Genomic DNA, 25,595 nt, shown 5'->3' on the forward strand with positions numbered 1-25,595 from the left:
TCTTCGGGAAGACCATCAAGATCGACATTCACTGTTTTATGCTAGATTCCATACTCCTGGAATGAAGTTTTAGGCTTTGATTTTGTTTCTTAGAATTAACGTTTCGTTCAACCTTTAAAGCAATATAGACAGAGAAGAAATTTGGTCGTCTAGAAGCTTTGTTTTGTTGTCTCTGTGTGTTATTTAATTGATGGTCTAGGTGCGTTTTGTGAAACATACATATGTTTTGGTTACAATTGGAATTTTGTCATTTGTTTTTGTTGGGTTTTTTATTTTTATTATTTATTAACTTGGATCTATTTAGGGTGCTGATTAGATAGTTTACTAAACAATCAGTGGGCAAACATATACTCAATAATATATGAAACTCTGCCAATGAATTAGATAAGTGCTAAACCCCCATTGTAGAAAAGAAGGGATGTCGGACAAAAACAAGCCTTTCGGACTTAAACGAATTTGTCGGAGAAGGGGGGCTTTACTTACTCAACCATTAGGGAGAGGGATAAATCTTTCATGCTTTACGGTATTGCAGACTCGGATAAGCTACTATCATTTAAGACATTTAATTTAAGAATAGTTCATTCGTAAAACCACTCTCTTCTTCACTGCATTCAGAACCTTCTTCTTTATGTCATACTTTGACAGGCATTATTTCCTGATACCAGCTTGCTTAAAATACCAGGTGTTAGCTGAATCTTTCTCTTTACGATTGAAATACCAATTTTTGTAATATGTAAAATTATAATTGTATTATATTATGTAGATCAAGATTTCAGGGGAGAAAAAAAAAAATTAAACCCGCAGCATCGCGCGGGAGAATTTTCTAGTTATTATACATACATCTAAAGTCGAAACACTGTTCCTAGTACCGTTCATTCAACTGTTCCTCGACACTGTTTATTTTGAATTAGCGATTTTGCCCTCGATTGAAATTTGTTTACAACTCTGCCACTGCCTTTAGTGCCTTGGATATATCCTTTCTTCCCGTTGATTTCCTTTTCTTCTACGGTCCTGAGTCATCTTTTTCAATTATCAAGAACGATCGAGAGATTGAGAGAGAGAGAGAGAGAGACAAAGAAATCGGAGATAGATCGGAGGCAAATCCCTAAAGCATAGAGTCGTCGCCCAGTCAATCCAATTGAATTCGATAATTTCAAGCTAGGGTTCCAAAGTTTGAACCTTTAATCCGGTAATTCTCTCACCTAATTCTCAGGTCTGATTGCATCCGAATCTGAATATTGTCTCGATTCGAGTTCCTCTGGGCTCGGTTTTGTTTAAAGTTGTGGTCTTTGGAGGAAATTGGGGGTTTCGAATTTATGAAATATTGTCTCAATTCAATTTTTCTGGGCTCGGTTATTGTGGGTTTTGTTTAAAGTTGTGGTCTTTGGATGGGAATTGGGGGTTTCAGATTTCTGGGTTTTTCCATTGTTTTGTTTTTTTGGTGAAATTGGGTTTTCTGTTTGGTTTGTTTGATCCTCGATTGTGAAATTGGGTTTTGTGTTTGGTTTGTTTGATCCGTGGGTGCTTGGTAGAGTTTGTTGGTCAGGTAAATGTGAAAATAAAATTTAAAAAATTCCTAACTTTTCTTTGTATTTATTGACAAAATGGGATTCTTGGCATCTTTTTTTTTTTTGATCAAGAGTGAACTTCATTAATATGAACTGCTTACAACGATTTAAGGATCAATCATCTGTGCAAAACACAAGATCGACCACACTAGACTCCACACTGGAAATCTTTACTGACAGACTCATGGAGCCACAACGGCCCCGACTCCAAACAAAGCAAAGGATAACTAACTTTTAAAGCCTCTTTTGCCAAACGGTGGGCAACCTGATTGCCAACACGTTTCACAAAGTGACTACTGCAAATAAATAAAGACTGAGCTAAAGACTTAACTTCATCAATAATATGGCCTTCAGAACTAAGATCCTCCGAACTATCATGCAACGTGTTGATGACTGAGAGAGCATCACCTTCGATCTCGATATTGGAGAAGCCAACATGAGCAGCAAAACGAAGCCCGTGGAGAAGTGCTAGAGCTTCTACCGACCTAGGAGAAAGATTGCCTACTTGTGGGACAGCCAATGCACCTTTCAAACCACCTAGGTGGTCTCTGAAGACAACGCCCAGCCCACATATCCCATTCTTCAAGTCACAAGCTCCATCAAAATTCATCTTAATATGTCCCTGTTGTGGTGGGTTCCAGACAACTTTATTTTGGTCAATCCCAACCTCTCCCCCGGACTTGGTCCAACTCAAGCTCGCATACTCATTTTGCCATTCAGACGCCAATTGTGCAACTTCAGCTGGTTCCCTTATTTTCTCACCATGTCTACCAAGGTTTCTGTTGCGCCAAATCCACCAAGCGGTAAAACAAAAGGACTCAAACTCTGTTTCATTTGCTATAGTGTAAACGTGGTGGACAAGGTCCAAGAAAGTAGGCAGCTGCCACACCTTACACACCCCATTCAAAAAAGTCTTTTTCCATGTCTTCTTGGCTTTTGGGCAGTCCCACAAAGCATGCAAAGCTGTTTCCAGAGGGCCCCTACAAAACCAACAGCTAGGGTCATCAAGAATCCTTCTTTGTTGTAGATTCGTTGCACATGGGAGAAAGCCATGTATTGCTCTCCACATGAATACCCTGATTTTTTGCGGTGCATTTATTCTCCAGATTTTCTCCCATATTCCTTTACTGCCATTGTAACTAGACCCAGCTCCAGAGCCACTCTGACGAATCTGAAGATCTCTAGCTACCCAATAACCAGAATTCACGCTATAAACTCCATTCTTTGTGTAGTGCCAAACCAATTTGTCAGGGATGCTTCTAAGTCCCAGTGGCATTCCTAGTATCATATCAGCTTCATGTGTGAGAAACAGAGACTTAACCATTGGTACATTCCAAGCTCCTGAGTCTGTGAATAACGATTCTACCTTCTGCTGAGCTGGTATTTGCAAGGGAGTCACAACCTTGAAATTAACCGGGCATGGCAACCATTTATCCGACATGATACTCACTCTCCTACCATCTCCGATTCTCCATCTAGTTCCCAGCTCAATCACCTGTCTACCCCACAATATGCCTCTCCAAATAGCCGAAGGGGTTCGTCCTAGCCTTGCATTAAGAAAACAAGTATCCGGGAAATACTTGGCTTGGAGTAAAGAGCTGACTAAAGAACGTTTCCCCCAGAAGATCCTCCACACAGTTTTAGCCAACATAGCTTGATTAAAAGCTTGCAAGTCTCGAAACCCAAGTCCTCCCTCATCTTTTCTTTTACAGAGCTTATCCCAACTGCACCAATGAATGCCTCTAGTCTCACCTCCTTTCCCCCACCAAAACTTGCTAACCTTGGATTGGAATTTCTTGCACACACCGACAGGTAGCTGGAAAACACTCATAGAATAAGTGGGAATTGCTTGAGCAACCGCTTTGATCAACACAAGTTTACCCGCTTTTGAGAGGAACTTTCCCTGCCATCCCTGTATGTGTATAGCAAGCCTTTCGTTCAACTTCTTGAAGGCATCAATCTTGTTTCTTCCAAGTGTTGTTGGCAAACCAAGATATTTTTCATGGAACTCAACCACTGGCACATCCAAAATAACTTTGACGTCATCTTTCAACCGTTCAGGAACATTCGGCCCAAAGGAAAGGGCAGATTTCTGAAAGTTTATGCGCTGCCCAGCCGCACACTCATAAAGGAGGAGGCATTGTTTCAAAGACACACATTCTTCTACAGTTGCATTTACAAATAAAAGACTATCATCCGCGAAAAGTAGGTGGGAAATTGAAGGTGCAGTAGGAGCAGCCCGCACTCCATGAATCAGACCTGAGTAATCAGCATGTTGAAGCAGACCAGAAAGCCCTTCAGAGACAAACAGAAACAGATACGGAGACAACGGATCCCCCTGACGAATGCCTCTGGTTGGCCGGAACTGTCCAACCGGTTGTCCTCTCCACAAAACCGAAAAGGAAGTGGAATTGACACACTTCATAATCAATTTAACCCATCTCTCCCCAAACCCAAGCTTCCGCATGACATTTTCCAGAAACCCCCACTCTACCCTGTCATAAGCTTTACTGATATCTAACTTGAGAACCATCTTTGGTGATGCCGTGGTCTTCTGTACTCGGATTGTATGGACAGTTTCAAACGCCGCAATCACATTATCTTGAATATTTCTTCCCGGTACAAATGCACTCTGAGTACAGGAAATTATGTCCGGAAGATGCTTCTTTAGTCTATTTGCCACCGTCTTCGAAATTAGCTTGTAGATAATGGAACATAAGCTGATTGGTCTAAACTCAGTTACATTTTTGGGACTTAGACATTTAGGAATAAGAGAAATGAGGGTATGGTTGAAATCCTCAATAGCTCGCCCATCGTTGAGGACCCCAAGACAAAAAGCACAAACCGAATCACCCACAATAGGCCAATAAGTTTTAAAGAATAATGCAGACATACCATCGAAGCCTGGCGATTTTTGTGCTGCCATATGCTTCAAAGAAAACTCAATCTCCCATCTTTCGAACTTCTTCAATAATTTCACATTTACCTCATCAGAGACCCGGCGAGGGATTTTATCCAAAATCAGATCAAGGTTGGCACACCCCTCCGTAGTGTAAAGATTGGAGAAATATGAAACAAAAGCATCCTGAACTTCTTGCAAATCTTCGCACCACATACCATGTTCATCAAAGATTCCGGTTACTTTATTTTGCTTTCCACGCCCCTTTGCATAGGCATGAAAAAATTTTGTATTTTTATCCCCCTCCTGTAGCCAATCGATCCTAGATTTTTGCTTCCACATGACCTCTTCAAACTCTGCAAACTTTTCCAACTCATATTTAATTAAAGCACGTTGTGTTCTGTCTTCAGCATTTTGGACATCAATCGGATACTTCTGCAGGGAAACTTTCAAAGCTGCAATCTTCTTTGGCACATGGCCTATGACATTCCTATTCCACCTAGAAAGCTCCTCAGCACACTTATTAAGCTTTGTGACTAGATTAGTGTGCGCATTTGCTTCATCCTCCCAAACCTCTTTGACAATTTCCCCACACCTTTGTTCTTTAATCCAAAACCCTTCAAAAAGAAATCGTCTTCGTCCCATATTTTTCTTTGGAAGCCCGCGCCCAACGAAATCAAAGATTAGTGGCAAGTGATCACTGGCTCCAACTTCCAAATGACATTCATGCACCTTTGGGAAATCATCAGCAGCTTTATTATTCATCAACCCTCGATCCAACCTCTCATGCACACTACCATTACTCCAGGTAAACAATGGCCCTGAAAAATCAACACCTTGTAAAAGGCAATCATCAATAACCCGGTTAAATCTGTCAATTTGAGATGATGGTCGCAGTCTACCCCCACACTTCTCCTCAGTGTTAATAATCTCATTAAAATCACCGAAAACGAACCAAGCAACATGAGGGTATAAGTGTGACAAGCGGCGTAAAACTTCCCAAGAGTGATGTCTCTCCCCAGTTGCTGGGTTACCATAAAAACCCGTCAATCTCACTTGCTTTCCTTCAATGAACACCAGTACATCAATAAAACCTGTCGTAGCGTCAATCACTTGAACAGTCCAGTTGTCCTTCCAGCAAAACACCAAACCCCCTCCTTGTTTCCCCGTTCTTTCTACCACTTTACAATTCACGTACCCTAGTGACCCACAAATCTTCTCCATTGCAGCCTTCTTCTTTTTTGTCTCCATAAGGAAGACAAAATCGGGATCTTGTACCCTCAAAAGTTTCTTAAGGGCGTTGAATGTGGACGGGTTCCCAAGCCCGCGCACATTCCAACTTAGTAGACTCATTGTTCGTGGTGGGTCCGAGTGTCGGAACCCACCACTTTCGTCCCCATCCCGGAACTAGAACTTTCAGTAATTCCACTCTTTTTCTTCAACAGGTTTTTCGAAGAACCAAGTGCAAGCCGCTTACTTGGGGAACAGGAAAATGCAAAGCCTTTACCTTTCGTTCCCTTCCCTGAGGAAGAAAACCCTTTCTTCATGCTCTTTTTAAAGTCTACAGGATCTTCCGATATCTTCCTACCCTTCCCTCGGCCTTTCTTCTTTGGGGAGGAGCCAAGGTGTTCCCCATCTTGAATATTTGCCCCACCTCTAACACCCTTCTCTCCAGTAGTAGACTTACCAATACTATTCAACCCAAAGCTGCAGGTCGAAATTGGAACATTAAACAAAAAAGTGTCTGCCTGGTTCTTTTCTGAACTCCTACCAACCTCCTCACCATCTTTCTGTGATTTCTCCAAAGTGGTATCAGTCATTGTCACTTCCTCTACTTGATTCTCCCATATAAGTTTCCGAAACTTCCTGACATAACAAGAAGCAAACGACCCTTGGCTACGTACCCCTCTTTCATCCTCCTCATCCACCCCGACTTCCGCGTCCTCCCTACCACGTATTGACCCACACACATTGAGCTCAGGGGCTCTTACTGACCACCCCTTCTTGCTAGGTAGTAGGCCAAAAGAACGCCCATGTAACTGACCATATAAATCAATTGAGTAGACATCTTTAGACAACGTCTTCCACCTACCGTATTTTTCCTCAGTTATCCTTCCCTCTATTCTTGCATTGCACGTAGCACCCACATGATCCAAAAGTCCACAAAATAGACAGAAGTGAGGCAGGTGCTCATATTCGAATGTGAGCTTACTTAACTGTGTATCTCTTGGGTTCAACTGAAGACGCATGCCTTTCCTTAGAGGATCAGAAAGACGAAGTTTCACCCTCAACCGTAGAAAGCTCCCACTTCCATCTCCAGTAACAGTAGAATCCGTCAACACAAAGCTCCCAATGCTACTGCCAATTTTCCTTCCCATGTTATCTGTCAACAGCGCAGGAGGCAACCCTTTTACTCTTATCCAAAAGTCTTGGCTTGTTAGGTCAACAACCCCCGGGTCGACCATTCCGTCTGAAGATACCAAAGCCAGCAAAGAATTATCAAACGACCATGGACTTCCTTGTAAAACTCGGAGTCGATCCCCATCAGACTTGAAGGAGAAGACAAATCGCTCCGAGCTCTCCCACTCCAAAATGGAAAACTCCTCCTTCGTCAACCAAATCTTCCTAATAATCCGTTTGAACGATTCCACGTTAATCTTCTTGCTAGTGAGGACTTTCCCCACAAGCCAAAATCTCTCAGCAATCAAAGATTTGGGATCATCCACTGTTATGACTTCCAGATCGTCGTCGTCTTGGATAGCAAGGCGCCGAGAAAAGTCACCCACTACTTCCTCCATGCTGAGCACAACTGTCTCAAAAGCCGACCACACCCACTGTAGAGCGAGAAGGAACCCCCACATGCACCGTGGTTGACCTGAGATTCCTGAATATGCAGATGCGGCGGCACTTTGTGATCGAACTTCAAGAAAACCCTCGTGTACTCTCAAACCCTAACTCCGAAAGAGAAGGGACTCGTGGTTAGTAAAAACATAATTCAATAAATTAAAAATGATGAGAATGAACTTTGAAGTTAATGTATAAAAATGGATTCTTGGCATCTTACTTGTTTCACTTTGTATTTTATTTTTTTAAAGAAAAAATCACAAATAGTACCTGAAGGATTATACTTTGCTCTGTTCAATGGATATAGGATGAAATTCCATATACCATTTGCTGTCACCATTATTGACAAAGAATTGGGTTCTTCTTTTTTCTTTTATTCTTTTATTCTTTTATTCTTTTATTCTTTTTTCTTACTTTTTTTACTTTGTAAATATAAAAAAAAAGTAAAAAAAAAAAATTCCAAACTTTACTTTGTAAATGTTGACAAAATCGGGTTCTTGGCATCTTACTTTTTTCACTTTGTATTTTATTTTTTTTTAAATTAGAAATATTACCTAAACTATACCTATATCTTATTGATGGTACTTGAGCTAGATTTTTAAGTACAGTGGATCATCTAAATTGCACATTACAGGTATATGTGAAAATGCAACTGCAAGTAAAAATGTTTTTTGTATAGCACCTTACAGTAATTTTGGGCAATGTTTCCAAGTAAGAGAGCCAAAGTTTTCCTTGTTATCTTTTAACCTTCAAGATTTAACAGCTTCAATCTCTGTTTTTTATCTTTAGATGACCATGCTTCACCTCAAAGCAGTTCATTCTTGCTAGTCTATGGAGATCTTAAGATACAAATGATCCTAGTCATCATGATCAAACCAGACACTTGTGTTTCCTGACAGTTGATTAATCAAATTGGAAACATATCATTGTGACTCGCTATCCATCTGGTGAAAACAATCATGCAGGACAACTTTTCACCCCGACCTCCATGTTATCATACGTACTTTGTAATAATACCCACAATTACAGAGATCGTTGCATTCTGGTTATAGTCTCAGATTTTCCTAAAATTTCAACCTTAATGAGCCGTAAGAGACATTGCAATAAGAACGGTTTAAGGAAAACATCAAGACGCGAAGGTCATTTACCTGATGCATGGCATAGGGGTCAGGGTATGCATTTCCTCCATATAGCATTTCGGCATTGCCATAAGCCATAGGGTACCCAGAACCTGCAACCAAACAACAACCTGAAGCTTATCATAAACTCACATGTTGCAGCATTGGGATATCTAAATCTAGAGGATTAAGACATCTACATTATCCCCACGTGAATTTTACTATTTCACAGATGATGGAATTCAAATACTATAGCATCAAAAGCAATCTCAAAAACAATTGACAGCTCAATGGAAAGAACACTCAAGTTGAAGGGGAACAATCACCTGGATTTGCAGCTGCTACTGCAGCCCTTGCTCTCTTCTCTGCATTTGCCAACTCCCCATGAAGTTTTTCGATTTCGAGAGCCAACTTAGCCATATAATTCTCCATAGCTTGACGATGCTCAAGGTTACTAGCTCGTGTTTTCTTCTCAATCTCAACCGCAGTCCTACATGTCAAAAGATTCAAATTTTCATATCCAAATCTCAGCAATTTCATAATTCTCTCACGAATTCGAAAAAGGATTCGATTTTTTACCTTCCTTTCTCAATCTCCAGCTTCAAAGTCTCAATTTCGTCTCTAATGGCTTCGATTTGCTTCGACTCGTCGGACCGAGCCCTCTCAATCTCTCCTTGGATCAAACAACCTCGACTTGTTAAATTAAGGCTGTTCAATTGCAATGGGTATTTTTATCGGATTATATTTCTTTCTATTTATTTTATTTTATTTCTCAGACATTAGATAGTGGCTTCCTTGATTGGATGAATTTTTGTGTGTCTTCCTTGATTTGATATGATTATACTTGAAGTGCTGGTGTGAAATTGGAATGTGTGCTGCTGCTATCTGTTTTTGTTTGATTTTTTTTTTGTTGGTCTGTTGATTTTGAAGTTTTTGCTAGAGGTAACTTTTCTTTGCTGTTTTCTTTGTTTAGTGTTCTTAACAAGTTTGATTAGTGTCTTTTGGTGGTGAGTTTTTTTTTTTATTTCCTCTTTTTTTGAAAGTGAGCTATTGGAGTTTGGTTTTCTTAGAGAGGTTTTGGGTTTGGTTTCATAATTATCGTGCTCTGAACCATATTTATTAGTGGATTCTGAGTAAGTGGGGATCAATAAGATGTGATCTTCAAACACCTGAAGCATTAAGAGTAATCTTAAATAGTATAAGTGAAAATTGGCTGCCAGCTTTATTTAAAACAACAGAGAGAACAATTTCTGTTTTATGGGAATTTGTGACTAAAGACAATGCTGGGAATTTCTGATGTTAGAACTAATTTTTTTTTTATCTCTAAATAACTTTTGATTTTCCATAATTTGCAGTCTTTGTAAAGTCTGAGGCATTCAAATAGAAAAGGGAAGAAGGGAAATTAGTTTCATCTCGAATTTCATAGGTGAGACTTCAATCTTTTATTCTGTGCCTTTTCTCATTTAAGTATATTTCTCGCTTTCAAATATGATCAAGTAGCTGGTCCTGTGTTTGGTTGATTGAGTATTCTGTGACTTTTCTCATTTAAGTATATTTCTCGCTTTAAAATAGGACAAGTGGAAGTTATTTGTGACTTTGTGAGAATGTGATTTGAAATTCTTTCTGGGTGCTGTATTTGATGGGTGAAGGATTAGAATAGTTGATGATAAGAAATGAGGTTTTGAATCATTTTGTGATTGCTCTTGATGAGCCACGGCATTGTTTTTTTTTTCCCGGCTCTCTCTTTGCTCTTCTTTTCCTTAATCATCGCTCCTTGATATTGATCGTTGAAATTAAACTAAGTCGTTTTGTTTCTATGAATTTTTTTTTTTTTGATTCGTGTTCTTTCTGGGAATTATTGAAGATGTAGGGATTTAGACCTTCCTGGCTTATTTATGAGGATTGATGACTTTTTAGGGGCAGTTGCTGCAAGTAGTCCTAACTTTATTACTGGAATCCTCTGATAAGTGCTATGTTTTGTAGAATTCTGTAACTTCTGCAATTAAGTTACCTTCTCAACTTGGTTCTTTTCTTTGTATTAACATTTGGTTGATGCCTCATCATGTGCACTTTTGTATACAGTTAACATACATGTCCCTTAGTAGTGTCATTGATGCCTTTTTGTTAATCTTCTGCAATATTCTTAATTTCAAAGCTTAATTCTATACATGAACTTCAGTAGTTCACTGTTGTTCCCTTCTATTGCATTATTCTTTTGCTGATATTGATATGAGTTACAGATTCATACTTAGTGTTTAACTTTCAAATGAATCTATGGGATATTTATAGTCAGTGAATGCTGTTCTGTTGGGTTTGTATTACCTAAACAGTGAAGTGATGCATAATAAAGGATTTGATATCACTTAACTGTATCCTTTATTATGTATCACTTCACTATTGGTTTCCAGTTTCCAATTGGTTTCCTCCTCTTAGTAAATTTCTGGATATTGAGTATGAATTTTCCTTGCTCTCGATTTTTGTTTGCAGATTTTGAAGAAATTTTATAAGCAGTGTGATCCTGGTCAGTGCTCACTGTTTCAGTCTCCTTTTCTAAATTTTATTCCCTGCTGAATTACTATTTGTTGCTGCACCACTTTTTGTATAGATAGAACTGCAGCAAGCAATGTTTTTGGAGAGACTCCATGACCAACTTTTGATAGGCTAACACCTTTTGTATACATACACCTGGAACAACTAGAGCAACTATTTTTTGGAAAATGTTCCAGCAGTTGACCTTAAACTAAGATAGCCTATTTTTTGAAAACTACTATAATGGAAAATGTTGCCAGTAGAAACTTAGATAACATCTCAAAGCTAGGGCACGATTTAATTCATCTTTTGTTTTAGATGATCTGCAGTGATGATATTGTACTATTTTGTCATATTGTACAATTTTGTCTGAGATCCTTGATTTATAATGTAGCAATGGTCTCAAGACAATTGAAAACAATTTTGTCGTCCTTTAAGTTTAGTTCTATTACATCTAATTCATTGATAACGATACATCCCGCAGCAAAGCGCGGGAAAGTTTTCTAGTTATTTACTATATACTAAAGTTGGGTTGCTGTTCATTTAACAGTGATTTGGCTCCAAGTGGTTTGACGCTTTTGCCCTCGCTACTAATTTTTTTTTGTTTTGCCGCTCTACCACGGATCTGGATATATTGTGTCTGCGCGTTGTTTTCCTCTTTCTTCTGCAGTCCTGTAACCATCTTTATCAATTCAGAGGGATAGAGAGATACACAGAGAGAGAGAGAGAGGGAGAGAGAAATCGGTTGTGTTTGATCGAGAGATAGATCAGAGGCAAAGTTTGAACCCTTGATCCGGTAATTGTCTCGCCGAATTCTCAGGTCTGGTTGTATTTGGAAGTGAATATTGTCTCCAAGTTGTGGTCTTTGGATGGAAATTGGGGGTTTCTGATTTGTGGGTTTTCCATTGTTTTGTTTTTTTTGGTGAAATTGGGTTTCGGGTTTGCTTTGTTTGATCGTCGATTGTGGAAATTGAGAATTAAGGGTTTGGTTTTTTGCTTCATTGTTCATGGTTTTGGTGATAAGGGTGTTTGTTTGTTTAATTATTTGTTTGTTTGATATGTCAACTTCTGATGTCAAATTTGTTATTTCATGGAATGTCAAACATGGTATTAAGGTGTCAGTTTTGGGAGTCTTGCAAAAGAAAACGTTGTTAAATTTTTGGCTGCTTTGTTGGTTAAAGGATGAACCCAGGCAGAATGGTAGGATATGCATTCTAAAGAAAGTGATAGTATGATAAAGTGGTTGACATTTGAACAAAGTGTCTTATATATATCAGACAGATAGTCAATTGTAACTATAGTGATCGTATATATCTGGAGCCTAGTTAGTTAATACGCGTTTGTATAAAACTTTAATACGCGTATAATTGAAAAAAACTTCAGTACGGCGTATTGAAATTGTAGACTCGGGTTTTTTCGCGTATTATTGAGTTCAACCTTTTAAAACACGTTTTATACACGTATCCGTTTTATACGGAGTAAAAATACTTGGAATTTGAAAAAAAAAATTAAAGCGCTAGTTAATTAAAACGCGTATAAAACTTCAGTATGCGTATAATTAAAGAAAAACTTCTATATAGCGTATTGTAATTCAAGCGCCTGATTATATTTTACTTGGGTGCCATATCCTTTTTTTCATGTTGTATCACATATCATAAATGATATAAAATAAAGCAAGAGTTTAGAGTAGATTATTAGTTATTTTCTTACAAAAATAGTGTTTTATATATCCGTATTTTTGAACCCGTTTTTTCTACTACTTGCCGAATTATACACGTATAATTCAAACTTATAAATTTGCCGTATGGCGTTTTTTTGACCGAATATTTGACCGTATCGTTAGACTAGGTAAACCGAATAATACACGTACGTTTCTTTTCCGAATTATACGCGTCCCGTTTTTTACTAACTAGGATCTGGAGTGAAACTAATTCAAAGAATGAATGATTGTTATATATTTGAGTTTGGTTTGGATAGTAGGGATTGCAGATATGAGCAATTTTCAATGAAATGATTTTATCAATTTTGGTAACTCAAAAACCTTTATCAATTATTGTTTTGTTATATCCTCTTTAGCCTAAGTTTGGTAAGAAATCTAATGTATGAGTTATTCTGAGATTACATGAACAATTGAATCAGATTTTATTTCACAATTGCTTGCAATAGTCTCTGTACACAAACATTTTTCCTTATAAAATGTTTGTATTATGCTGATTGGTCCTTTTTTTTTTTCAGTATTGTTGTAATAATTAGATTCAATTGATAATCTGTTTCCACCTTTGTACTTCATAACATCAGTATAGCTGAAATTGAAATAGAAATGAAATATCAATTAATACTTCATTGGTAAAATTGAAACAATGTAGGTATCATGTGAAATCTTGAATTACTAATGTATATTTTCTTTCGTCATAGCAGAGATACTGTGTGCACATTATGAAAATAAATTTAGTTATATATCTTCAATGTGTATACAGTATCTAGATCTTTTTTCCCCCCTCCACTGGTTATAGTTGTTTTGTTTTGCTTCTATAGGTTATATGCAAAGGAGTATCTACATTGTTCTGTTGCCACTATTCCTGATTCTGTTATTTGGTGTTGGTTCAGTGCCCAGTTTTCATTCAGGTATGTCATCTTTATTGGCAGATTATTAACTGTTTGAATTTTTTGTAATTATTTGTTTTCTATTGAGAAGATGTGATTGGATTAATGATTAAAATGGCATTTTCATTTTGGTAAGAGTTCTGTGATTGTTTTTTCCTGTTTTTGCTAATTGAATAAGTGTGGTTTTTCAGTTGATAATTCTTTTTGAGTGAGGTTGCATATCTTGCTACGGTGCTGCTGTTTTTTGATATTGTTTAAATAATGGAATGTGCTGTTTGTTTTTGGTTCTGTAGACATCAGGAATAGTGTGTTATAAAAAAATACAAGTATTTCAAATTCAGGTACAAATGTTTACTTGATGTTGTTAATGTACTATAAGTTTTTTATAAAAGATGACAAAACACAAATTCAATGCTGTCATTACTAAAGCATATCTGTGCCCATTATTGAGTTCATCGTTTGTTAGAAGAACACAAGCTCAATAGATAGTGGAAGTATGGAGCAGTCGCACAAGGCACATAGGTCCCGGCAGTCGGGTTCCAAGGCCGATAAGAAGAAGTCCCAAAAAGATTCGAAGAAGCAAAACCCCAAGGCATTCGCTTTCAGCTCAACTGTCAAAGCCAAGCGTCTCCAGTCTCGTGCCGTCGAGAAAGAGCAGCGAAGACTTCATGTTCCGACCATTGATCGCTCCTACGGCGAACAACCTCCTTTTGTTGTTCTTGTTCATGGACCTCCCAAGGTATCATTCATTCGCTGATACATTTTTCTCCGATTCTACGTATTACGTTGTTACTTACTCCTGATATTGATTCTAGGTTGGCAAGTCTTTGTTGATCAAGTCCCTTGTAAAGCATTATACCAAACATGATTTACGGGAGGTGAAAGGCCCGATTACCATTGTATCAGGTGCCAAATTGCATCTCTAATTCTCTTCCCGTACTTGCAATTATTTAATCTTGTTTGATATTAACTTTCACTGTTATTCACCTTCCTTTTGATAGGGAAGCAGAGGCGGGTTCAGTTTGTGGAGTGCCCCAATGATATCAATGGTATGATTGATGCCGCAAAATTTGCTGATTTAGCATTGCTTCTTATAGATGGAAGCTATGGTTTTGAAATGGTGAGAACAACAGACTTCTACTCTTTCCACTCAGATAAATGTGTCATTTCTATGTATTGTGGGATATTGTTCTTACTCTTTTGGATTCTGATCATTTGTGATGCGCTTCATTTCCTTTTGCAGGAAACATTTGAGTTCCTTAATATATTGCAAGTCCATGGCTTCCCAAAGGTCATGGGAGTTCTCACTCACCTTGATAAGTTCAAAGATGCAAAGAAACTGAGGAAAGCAAAGCAGCATTTAAAACATCGGTTCTGGACTGAAATATATGATGGAGCTAAATTGTTTTATTTATCCGGTCTTATTCATGAAAAGTAAGTAATGAAGTTTCTCTATTGTCATCCACTCGTGGATATTGACAGGTGTTTTGACTGATGTTGTTGTTGTTAATTTTTTTTTATCCCTTTTAAACAAATAGGTATGTCAAACGTGAGATTCACAATCTGGCTCGTTTCATATCTGTTATGAAGTTCCATCCTTTATCTTGGAGAACTGCTCATCCTTATGTTCTAGTAGATCGTTTTGAAGATGTCACTCCCCCTGAAAAAGTGCGCTTGAATGATAAATGTGATAGAAATGTCACACTTTATGGTTATTTGCGGGGTTGTAACATGAAAAAAGGAACAAAGGTATGTGCTGGAATTATGAAGCTATTCTTGCTTTGACTATTCATAAATTTTATAATCAAAATATATTCTTTGAAGACAAGATTATGATCAGATATACAATACTCCTCATACATTGGATTGTTAATTTAACTCATTTTCAGATTTTATTTCATTTAGTAGAGAATCAAAATGATATTATCCAGGAATTCCGTCCCAAAATTTTATCTCTCTCTCTCTCTCTACCATCAAAATAATTCTTCTAGGAAACAGTTTCAGAGGTAGCAGTAAAAAAATTCGATTGAATGGAATGGTGACCGTAACTTCAGATGTTCAGTTGAAATTTAGGATTGCCTTATTGGATGCTTCTGAAGATTTAGTGCATAGTTTTTTTCATGCCTTTTTTTTTAAAAAAAAACTTCTGTCATAAGATTACAGGATTTATTACCAAAAAAATTTGGGAGATTGATTATAATGTGTCTTTATCAATTTGGACAGATTGACAGTGTAGTAAAGAAATAATATGCATTGCTTAAAATTTAGTGTCTCACATTCCTTAATCCTGCAAACATTGTACTGCTTTGAAACTAGGTGTCATAGATGTCATGTGATTCCGTTTTGTATGCTATATGATTATGTTTTGTATATTGTCCAGATTCACATGGGTGTTGGTGGTTGCAGTTAATGTTTTGATTTTTTGTTTGGAATGATATATTTTTCTGATGTACATTGTGTGTCAGATTCATATTGCAGGTGTTGGTGATTACAGTGTCGCTGGTATGACAGGCTTAGCTGACCCCTGTCCTTTACCCTCTGCTGCCAAAAAGAAGGGGCTGCGTGATAAAGAAAAATTGTTTTATGCACCTATGTCTGGACTTGGGGATCTCCTGTATGACAAAGATGCTGTCTATATAAATATAAATGATCACTTTGTTCAGTTTTCAAACCAGGATGAAAAGGAGGAAGCAACGAACAAAGGTTGATTTTTCTTTTATATTTTTTGTTTGATTGTTTGAAAAATACTTTTATTTGTTGGCTGAATCAGAAGGAAACATTTTATTTCTACTGCACTCCGTCACCATTTTGTTAATGTGAAGTTTTATTTTATTATTGATTCACTACACACATTTTTATGTTTCAATGTAAAATCAAGTTTCTATCCTCCTTTTTCACTTCCATCAATTTCATTTGTTGATTTCTTGGGTCCGTGTCACAGGAGAGCTTGAGGATGTGGGTGCGACCATGGTTAAAAGTCTTCAAAACCCAAAATATTCGCTTGATGAAAAGTTGGAGCAGAGCTTCATTAACTTTTATATCCAGAAGCCTAAATTGGAATCTCAACATGATGAAAAAGATCTTGATGAATCCAGAAAACACATTCGTATGAGAGAGCCTTTAGAGGAACATCAGTTTGGGGAAACAATGAAAGCTGGGGGTTCTGGTCAAGAAAGTAATGTTGAGGATATTGATGGCTCAGAATCAAAATCTTATCAGAATGATGCTGCTCGTAATGTTGCACTAACAAAAAGTGATTCTAGTGGATCTGATAGAGAAAATGGTGACGTATCAGATCAAGATGTTAACCTTAAAGATCACTTGAAGGAACATGTTGAGTTTCATGATGGAAGGTCAAGGAGAAAAGTTATCTTTGAAAATGACCTTAATCCTACTGATATGGAGGTGAGCAAAGCTTAATATCATCATTAAATATCTGTTTTAAATAAAGGCGCGTACATTTCTGCAAGTAGAATTTGGTGGTCCACATACTGTACTGTACACTTAAGAGCTCTAAATTGTTTTCACTACTTGGGTGTTTTTCTGGAGTTCACATCACTCTGCTATAATCACAGTAAAGCTACTTTGAGTAATGAGTATAATAATCATATATGATCCCATTCTTTGTAATCTTATTGGCTTTTACTTTGTTTTATCTAATGATCCTCATGGGCTGGTCATGGTTAGGTGGTACGAAAGCACTGTTATATTTTATTTCCTTCTAATCCCTTGTTTTTCTACTATGTCTTTGAACTATGCTATCCTGGCGTTAAATTTTCAATTGAGGATTGGATGCATGCTTTATATCCGATGGTATGCACCATGTTTAAACTACAAGCCATGATCTTGGTCTATATTACTAATGTTCTATGCTTCATTATAGGATTCAGAAGAGGAGTCAGAAGATGATGACGACGGTGGCGATAATGATGCAGATAATCATACCTCTTCTGGTTCAGAGTCTTCAGAGGAAGATAGAGAAATCGATGAGACAGATGGTACACATTGCATTTTCAATTTTTATGTAGTAATGTTCTCATTTTCTGTGCAAGAACCATACTAAGGCTTTGTGACAATTAGAGCTTTTGCAGCCTGGTTGCTTATATTACAATTAAAGCCCCGAGTCATTTGCTACTAGTTCTCTTATGAGTACAAACAGTAATATATACTATGGATTTGTAATGCATAAATCACAAAATTTCATTCACCAATGGCTCATTCACTGGAATCTCTCAATTGTTGTTCCAGACTGCATTGACAAAGAAATTTTCATTCTGTGTCTGATGCTTTTACCCTTTTTGGCCTCATACTAGATGATGTGGGAAACATAGCAAAGTGGAAGGAGGCTTTGGCAGAACGGACATTTTCGAGACAAACTACTAACCTTATGCAACTTGTATATGGGAAATCTTCATCGGTTTCAACTAAAGCCAATGAAGAACAAGACAGTAGTGAGGAGGAAAGTGATGGAGATGACTTTTTTAAGCCAAAAGGAGACGGAATTAAGGTTTGTTGTAGAGAGTGCTTGTTTATAATTTTTACATATCTGAAACTAAATTTGTTGATGAGCGTTGTTTTATTATTTTCGTTGTTTGTTTTTTGCAGAAACATAGAGTAGAAGCAGAAAATTGGAATGTTGAGGATTCTTCCAAATTTACAAATCATTCAATCAAGGACTGGAATGATAAAAAGCTTATAGAGAGTGTGCGCGATCGCTTTGTCACTGGTGATTGGTCGAAGGCTGCTAAAAGAAATCAAGACACAAAGGCGACATTTGAAGATGAAGAAGCTGTCTTTGGTGACTTCGAAGATTTAGAAACAGGTGAGAAGCATGATGGATATCATACAAATGAGACGAGAAAAGTTGCAAACAACAAGAAAGCTGGCTTAGATGAAGAGGAGCGGAGGCTCAAAAAGCTTGCTCTTCGTGCCAAGTTTGATGCTCAATATCCTTTTGACACCAAAGGTTTCTTATAGTTTTCAAACAATTTTATTTATTTAATGTCCTTCACCATCTGTTCTACCAAAAACCAAAGAAAAGTTCTTGTCGATTCCATTTTCATTTGTGTTTGAGAGTTTAATTAGGTTGATGGGTCCATATTGAAGGTTCTTGGTTATATCACATTTGTTCATATGTGAAGTCATAGTGTGTCTATGAACTCTCTGCAGTCTTGCATGTTTAGACGGAATTTCTTTTGTGACCTTAATATTATCTACATATGATGAACCTGATACAAGTGAGGAGGAACCTGATGATACACATGTAAGCCAGTTTGGACGAGATCGAGCTAAAGAAAGCGGCTATGTTGACAAGGTAAGTTTCTATCTTAGATGCAAGATCATTTCTACACTAGCTGGTGGGAGCTGACGCCAACTTCTTTCAGCTGAAGGAGGAGATTGAACTCCGGAAACAAATGAATATAGCCGAACTCAATGACCTTGATGAGGACACCCGATTAGAGGTTGAGGGTTTCCGGACAGGGACTTACCTTCGGTTGGAAGTTCATGATGTTCCTTATGAGATGGTTGAATATTTTGATCCCTGCCAGCCTGTTTTGGTTGGAGGAATTGGTCTTGGGGAAGAAAGCACTGGATACATGCAGGTTAGTGTACATCGAAAGTATTTATCAATTGGGTTTTGTTTCTATTGTTTTATGCTAGCTCTCCTGTTCTGCGTTGCTAATTTAAGATAGCTGCCCATATCTTATTGTTGATAGGGTGATTTTAGACAATTAGAACTATTCACATTCAGGTTAGTGTACATGAAAGGTGGTTTCTATGTTTTGTACTCACTTTCCAGTCTGGTCTCCACATCTAAGATTGCTAATAGGATGTCTAAACAATTAGATAACTTGAGACACAATAGGTGATTTTATGAAAGCTTAGAGTATGGTGAAGCGTAGGTGACCAATTTGTTATCTTTTTTTAAAAGAAACAGCTTTTTTTATTCAGTAAACAAATGATCAACTGTCCCTAAAACAAACTAGACAAAGAAATTTAGACTACAACAGCTTGAAAATCTAGAGTGATAGAAGAAAGATGTAATCTTTAAACTGCTCAGATATAGAGGCCCAAAGAGAAGCCGAGAACTTAACTCTCCCCAAGTTTCCAACTGCGCACCAACACAAGCTTCAAAGATCTTTTTTTTTTTTTTTTTTTTTTGATCCATACCATCCCTGTTGAAGCTAACACTCCGCAGCCCCAAAGAATTTTGGCCTTTTTCACTTGACAGAAACATGATCCACGCCCCCCCCCCCCCCCCCCCCCCCTGAAGATCTGCACAAAACACAACATTGGGGAGAGAAACGGTTGTGTGTTCGTTTCTTTTGGAGAACATACCAGGTATTCACCCTCCCATGTGCCAAAAATCATCCTTACACTTGGACCTTAGTTTTCCGTGGAAATTTTGTTTGAACAAAGACTGGGTCTGAATCGTCACCAATTAGGAAGCTATGAAAAGATTTGCAGCAGAAATTCCAAGCAAACTCTACCCTTCATCTCCTTCCCAGGAAAGACTTATTCCTTGCTGATAAGTTCCTAATTCCTGGGCCTCCTCTCTCTTTGTTCTAGCAACACAATCTCCCACCAAACTAATTGATCCTTCTTACCTTCTCCATCTCCATCGTACATTAACATGCCCACTGGAATTTGAAATAAAGACAAGTAATAAGTAGGGAGACTCTCAAGAACTACTTGAATTACTGTCAATCTGCGCCCTTTAGATTAAATAGCCTCTTTCCAACTCAATTCTCTTCTCTTTCTCTACCACTGGATTCCAAAACAATGCGATTTTAGGGTTACCACCCAAAGGAAGACCTAAATATCTCATAGGCCAAACTCTTACTTCACATTCAAGTCACCAGCCAGTCTCTCTACTCTATCAGGCCTTGTGTTTATTGCAACTAGTGAGCTGTATTTATTGATTTTTGATCCCGGATTTTGAGCACTTGTATTAGGTTATTCCAATTCTGATCATCATCCTTCAAAAAGAATATGGTATTATAAGTGAATTGCAAGCTTATAATTTCAACCTTTTCCCTCTTGGCTACTAGATCTTCAATTAATTTACAATCCCTTGCTCTCTCCATAAGTCTGCTAAAAAGATCCACCCCAAGTGTAAAAGAAAAGATGATTGGGGATCACCTTCTCCTTTATCAAAAATAGAAAAATTCGTCAACCTCAATCAACCCTCTATCCGTTTTCTTCTTCCAGCTCCAAAACCTATATTTTCCAAGTTCAACGCGCACGTGGTCATAGGCTTTCTCGAAATCTATTTTGAAGACCCGCCCGTTCTTTCTTTTTTTCCCTTCCTTGTTTCGTTCATTAGTGACAAAAACTGCAACTAAAATCTGTCTCACTTCTTTGAAAGCATCCTGAGCATGAGAAATAGTATCACCCTAAGCATGGGGTGACTTATTGGTACCTTGTAAATGAGAATTTATTTGTCTTTTGTATTCATTTTAATGAACCAATCATATTAAAAGGTTATCAATAATAAATAAAGAGGAGTGAAATTCACACTCTTAAATTTTACAATCCACAATCCATGTTTCATTTTTAGTAATCCACACTACAAAAAGACGAAACTTAAGATACTATAAAAGGAAAAATGGAGTGTGGATTGTAAAATTGGGCTGTGAATTTCAGTGTAAACTTATGAACTTGGAATTTTTCATCTTTACAATGTTTTGCTCTGTTCTACCAGGCCAGGTTAAAGCGGCATAGATGGCACAAGAAAGTGCTAAAGACCAGTGACCCCATCATTGTATCTATTGGGTGGAGGCGTTACCAAACAATTCCTGTTTATGCCATTGAAGATTGCAATGGAAGGCATCGCATGCTTAAGTATACTCCAGAACACATGCATTGCCTTGCAATGTTTTGGGGCCCTCTTGCCCCTCCCAATACTGGTGTGGTTGCTTTCCAGAATTTATCAAACAATCAGGTTTGGCCAGTTTTGTATTCTGTTTCTATTAGTTTTCTGTTTCATAGATATACATTTACACATACTAGCAAATGGAAAACTTTGTGTTTTTAATGCAAGGATTTGTCAATGTCATGAGGACTTGGGCTGCGCACTTAACTTGAAGATCACTGTCAAGTCCATCTTTTCTGTTGCTTTCATTGATCACTTTAATAAAAGACTTCAGATCATAAATTGCTTGAAGTGATTAAGTAAACATTGAAATGGTCATGATGATTTTCAAATAGCTAAAGATTTATGATGTAATGGCACTAGATCCCTAATTCGTGTACCAAACTTTAGGCACATGAATATTCTATTGTTATAAATAAATAATGTCCACATTAATGAAACATTGGCTCATCAGTTACCCATTTACTGTGTGGTTCATACATGATCCTTGTAGGGGATCTGAAAAGAAATGGTCTGGATCATAGCATAGCGTTGGTGGTGGGTCTATACATGATACTTTTTGGGGAACTAAAAAGAGATTGTTTGGATCATAGCATAGTCCCAAATAGATCTCCAAATGCAATTGCTGAGAATCCCTTTGTTGTTTTTGATCTGAATACTAATTCAGTTGAAAACATTCCTACTTTATAACGAGAGAATGGCTCGAAAGAAACATGCTCTCTGTGAATGAAATTTTATGATAAATACAGGTGCACCAACCCAGTAGCTTTGGAAGGAAACTCATAAGTAGATCCATAGAATTTAGGGTTTATTTCAAGTGGTCACAGTAGGCTTGAAAGAAACATGCTCTGTGATTTAAATTTTACGATGAATACAGTTGCTGCACCCCAGTAGCTTTTGAAGGAAACTCGTCAGTAGTTCCATAGAATGTAGGGTTTATTTCATGTGGTCTCAGTCGTCCACAACTGACAAAACGATAGCAGCAAGTAAAAAAAACTCTTCTCGGTCTAAGCAACAGAAAATGAAAATAATAGACATTGAATCTTAAATTACAGTGCCTTAACCCACTGCTGCTTTCCAATTCCACAATACGTAGGGAACAATGACGGACGCCCAAGTAGCATATCACAAGCAAACAGTTCACTTGCATCAACCTGCATAATTCTCAAAGTTTCTCCTATTTCATTCAATGCAACATTGTTAGTTGGATCACTGGAATCCAGATTTCTCTTCTATATGTTTTCAAAAACAAAAAGTAGTGCTAGTCTCTAATGCCGAAGTTATTTATCCTAGTTTTATTTAATTTTCTGATATATATATATATATATATATATTTTCTTTTTTTAATTTCTAATATAACTTCACGCCCTTTATGGTGTTCCTCTTTGGTTGGTCAGGCAACATTTAGGATCACCGCCACGGCAGTTGTGCTTGAGTTCAACCATGCATCGCGAATAGTGAAGAAACTCAAACTAGTTGGTTACCCTTGCAAGATATTCAAGAATACAGCACTTATAAAAGATATGTTTACCTCAGATCTTGAAATAGCTCGATTTGAAGGTGCTTCTGTTCGAACAGTCAGTGGCATCCGGGGGCAGGTGAAAAAGGTACGGTTCATGCTGGAATATCTATCTTCAGGCCCTTATATCTACTGAAGTTATTTTGTCCATGTGAATCCGTTGGTTGCATTTGCTTTCAAAAAACATCTTCATTTATGGATCTTGTAGGTTTTATTTGCTGGCTTTGTTTATATCCTTGTGATTAAGCGATTTCTATTCACAAAGTCATATTTTCAATGCTGGTATTGAATGATGGTTGGAATAGACTTGAAAAATGATGACTTTTGATGTCTTGACTGTTGCACTGGCATTGTGGCCAGGCATCTTTTTATATGATCTGTTATGCTGATTAATGATCTGGCCAGGCTGCAAAAGAAGAAATTGGTAACCAACCAAAAAAGAAGGGTGGACAACCAAAAGAAGGAATTGTTAGGTGCACCTTTGAGGACAAAATTAAGATGAGTGACATTGTGTTTTTGCGAGCTTGGACTCAAGTTGATGTTCCTTGCTTTTACAACCCATTAACCACATCTCTGCAACCCCGCGCTCTGACCTGGCGAGGGATGAAAACTGTAGCTGAGTTGAGGAGAGAACGCAATATTCCTATTCCTGTTAACAAAGATTCACTCTACAAGGTATGTCATGTAAAGATGAGCAATACAGTGGCACACTCCATCCCAGAAACAATACCCCTTTGCTTATGCTTAGGCAACTAAATTTGTCTGTTTGCTTGCTCAACAGCCAATTGAAAGGAAGCAGAGGAAGTTCAACCCACTGGTGATTCCCAAAGCAGTACAAGCAAGTCTTCCATTTAAATCAAAGCCTAAGGATACACCGAATAGAAGAAAGCAACTTCTTGAGGATAGAAGAGCTGTTGTGAGGGAGCCTCATGAACAGAAAATTCATGCTCTGCTTCAAAATCTTCGGTTAATCAAATCTGAGAAGGTATTTTAGACTAATATTGTCTTCCCAAACATCATAATTGATGATCAAATTTGTTGTAAATCGAATTGGGTGCACATACACAAGTAAAAGAGGTTTTCACACACACCGCAGTTTACTTTTTGATGTCTTGTGGAGGGCTTTTCTGGGGGGTTAAATATACGTGATAATCAATATATCTGGAAATGTTTAGCTTCATGGGCCTAGCTATGAGATTGTTATTTTTTGGTCTTGTGATTAACATAATAAATACCTGATGTCTAGTGAATGTACGGTGAATATATTAGTTTTCTAGTTGTAATAGTTGTCTGTTAGATAATCATTCTTAGCTTGTCTTGTTTGTTTTTCTCTTCAGATTATGCTGTTATTTAATTTATATAATCTTTTGTTGGAGTTTTGAAAGTTAATTGAGTCAACTTGACATGGTCTTGCAGTTAAAGAAGCGCAAGATAAAGGATGAGAAAAAAAGAAAAGAAATTGAAGCACAGAAAGCCAAAGATGAGCAGTTGACAAGAAAGCGCCAGAGAGAAGAACGACGAGAGAGATACCGGGTGCAAGACAAAGCTCAGAAGAAAATGAGGAGACACGCGGAGGACTGATGGTAGTTGTTTGCAACAACTTTTTGGTTAAATAGGTGGTGTACTGCCTGCAAAGAAACAGCAGTGCTAGAAGTATAGAAGCATGAAGAAAGAAAATTTGTTGCAGTTTTACTCTACTTGGATTTGATGCTGGGTCAAAGAAATGATCGTAATTAGGGTATTCATTGAATACCTCGGCTGCAGAGTCATATGTCTGTTCTTGGCTTTGATAAAGTTGGATGGAATCCACTCCGGATGAAACTTTTTCTTCCTCGAGTTAACTGTATGTCGGATAAATTAAGCCAGATTACGTAATATAACAGAATTTTTTTGATATAAAGAGTTCATAGCATTAATATGACCCTGAATCATGGGTTAGAATAGTACAAAGGACTACTCTGTATACACATTGATAGCGCAGAGTAGTCTATGCTAGCAAAAACACCTCGCCTCGTAGGCAATCTATTCTACCTGACTCCAAACGCCGAGCACGCAATTGTGGTACGTTGAAACCAAGTACTTCTACAGAGGCTCCTAAAGGAGCTTTAACGAGCATAGACAAGACAAACCCGATCGAGCTAAAAATGATCGAGATTTGTCACCTAACTAACGACTCAGGAAGTAAAAAGCCTAGACCGGGCCGAAGCCCACTAAAACAATCCCCTATAGAACAAGGGGTTTATTGACAAATAAAAAACAAGCAAAACTAATTAAGAGCAGCAGCCCAAAAGCCCAAGAGAGGCCCAGCCCAGACGCAAACCAAAATTTGGCCCAGCCCAGCCCAACCCTGCTTCGCTGCGCAGCATCATCAGACCCTGCGACCGTCGCCGCCGTCTCACAAATCGGATCACCATCAGAGCCAGATGAACCTCGACACCATCTCCAGAGGGCTTGCCGCAACAATCCTCCCAAAAACCGCATCCCGATCCACCGCCTCCGTGGTACCAAACACAGCCGCCGCCGTCTGGTAACCACCCTACGCCAACACACAGCCGCTGCCGTATGGTGAGACCATCCCACGCCGCCTAGCGCCGACCCATGAAACCGATCATGACCATACCGCCTCAAGCGTTGCAAT

At 38.0% G+C, this 25,595-nt stretch overlaps 3 protein-coding genes across 12 annotated transcripts; 1 reads left to right on the top strand and 2 right to left on the bottom strand.

The window, feature by feature from the left end:
• Window positions 1-1,716: 1,716 nt before the first annotated feature.
• On the bottom strand, window positions 1,717-5,691 carry LOC133744575 (uncharacterized). The gene has a single exon (XM_062172666.1). It carries the CDS (start codon window positions 5,689-5,691, stop codon window positions 1,717-1,719), a length of 3,975 nt encoding a protein of 1,324 aa, XP_062028650.1.
• Window positions 5,692-5,816: 125 nt separating this feature from the next.
• LOC133741725 (uncharacterized) lies at window positions 5,817-9,429 on the bottom strand. The gene is made up of 4 exons (XM_062169441.1): window positions 9,009-9,429; window positions 8,756-8,919; window positions 8,460-8,560; window positions 5,817-7,418 (listed from the first exon to the last, which is right to left on the bottom strand). The coding sequence occupies exons 2-4, from the start codon at window positions 8,859-8,861 to the stop codon at window positions 5,817-5,819; spliced, it is 1,809 nt and encodes a 602-aa protein (XP_062025425.1). The 5' UTR covers window positions 8,862-8,919; window positions 9,009-9,429.
• A 2,170-nt stretch (window positions 9,430-11,599) lies between these two features.
• LOC133745840 (uncharacterized) lies at window positions 11,600-24,857 on the top strand. 10 transcript variants are annotated; one of them, XM_062174001.1, is made up of 20 exons: window positions 11,600-11,754; window positions 13,494-13,583; window positions 13,856-13,903; window positions 14,014-14,301; window positions 14,378-14,468; window positions 14,564-14,682; window positions 14,806-14,996; window positions 15,101-15,311; window positions 16,028-16,265; window positions 16,504-16,967; window positions 17,446-17,560; window positions 17,876-18,069; window positions 18,168-18,508; window positions 18,780-18,876; window positions 18,947-19,165; window positions 21,268-21,507; window positions 22,836-23,045; window positions 23,363-23,632; window positions 23,739-23,942; window positions 24,374-24,857. In XM_062174001.1, exons 4-20 carry the CDS (start codon window positions 14,059-14,061, stop codon window positions 24,536-24,538), a joined length of 3,612 nt encoding a protein of 1,203 aa, XP_062029985.1. In that variant the 5' UTR covers window positions 11,600-11,754; window positions 13,494-13,583; window positions 13,856-13,903; window positions 14,014-14,058; the 3' UTR covers window positions 24,539-24,857. The 10 variants fall into 10 exon arrangements, with proteins under 10 accessions (XP_062029985.1, XP_062029983.1, XP_062029991.1 ...); XM_062174000.1 differs by having other exon boundaries at window positions 11,622-11,778; XM_062174005.1 differs by having other exon boundaries at window positions 11,622-11,778; window positions 14,029-14,301.
• Window positions 24,858-25,595: the final 738 nt, after the last annotated feature.

The sequence above is a fragment of the Rosa rugosa genome, chromosome 4, assembly GCF_958449725.1.
Source record: "Rosa rugosa chromosome 4, drRosRugo1.1, whole genome shotgun sequence".
Lineage (NCBI taxonomy): Eukaryota > Viridiplantae > Streptophyta > Magnoliopsida > Rosales > Rosaceae > Rosa > Rosa rugosa.

Excerpts from the sequence above, each read along its gene's own strand:
- LOC133744575 (XM_062172666.1), bottom strand. The coding sequence starts at position 5,691 with ATGGAGAAGATTTGTGGGTCACTAGGGTACGTGAATTGTAAAGTGGTA.
- LOC133745840 (XM_062174001.1), top strand. The coding sequence starts at position 14,059 with ATGGAGCAGTCGCACAAGGCACATAGGTCCCGGCAGTCGGGTTCCAAG. Across the intron at positions 16,968-17,445 it reads TTAATCCTACTGATATGGAG|GATTCAGAAGAGGAGTCAGA; the intron begins GTGAGCAAAGCT and ends GCTTCATTATAG. Across the intron at positions 23,943-24,373 it reads GGTTAATCAAATCTGAGAAG|TTAAAGAAGCGCAAGATAAA; the intron begins GTATTTTAGACT and ends ATGGTCTTGCAG.
- LOC133741725 (XM_062169441.1), bottom strand. The coding sequence starts at position 8,861 with ATGGAGAATTATATGGCTAAGTTGGCTCTCGAAATCGAAAAACTTCAT. Across the intron at positions 8,561-8,755 it reads AGTAGCAGCTGCAAATCCAG|GTTGTTGTTTGGTTGCAGGT; the intron begins GTGATTGTTCCC and ends GATAAGCTTCAG. Across the intron at positions 7,419-8,459 it reads ACCCCTATGCCATGCATCAG|GGTTTGAGAGTACACGAGGG; the intron begins GTAAATGACCTT and ends TTTCGGAGTTAG.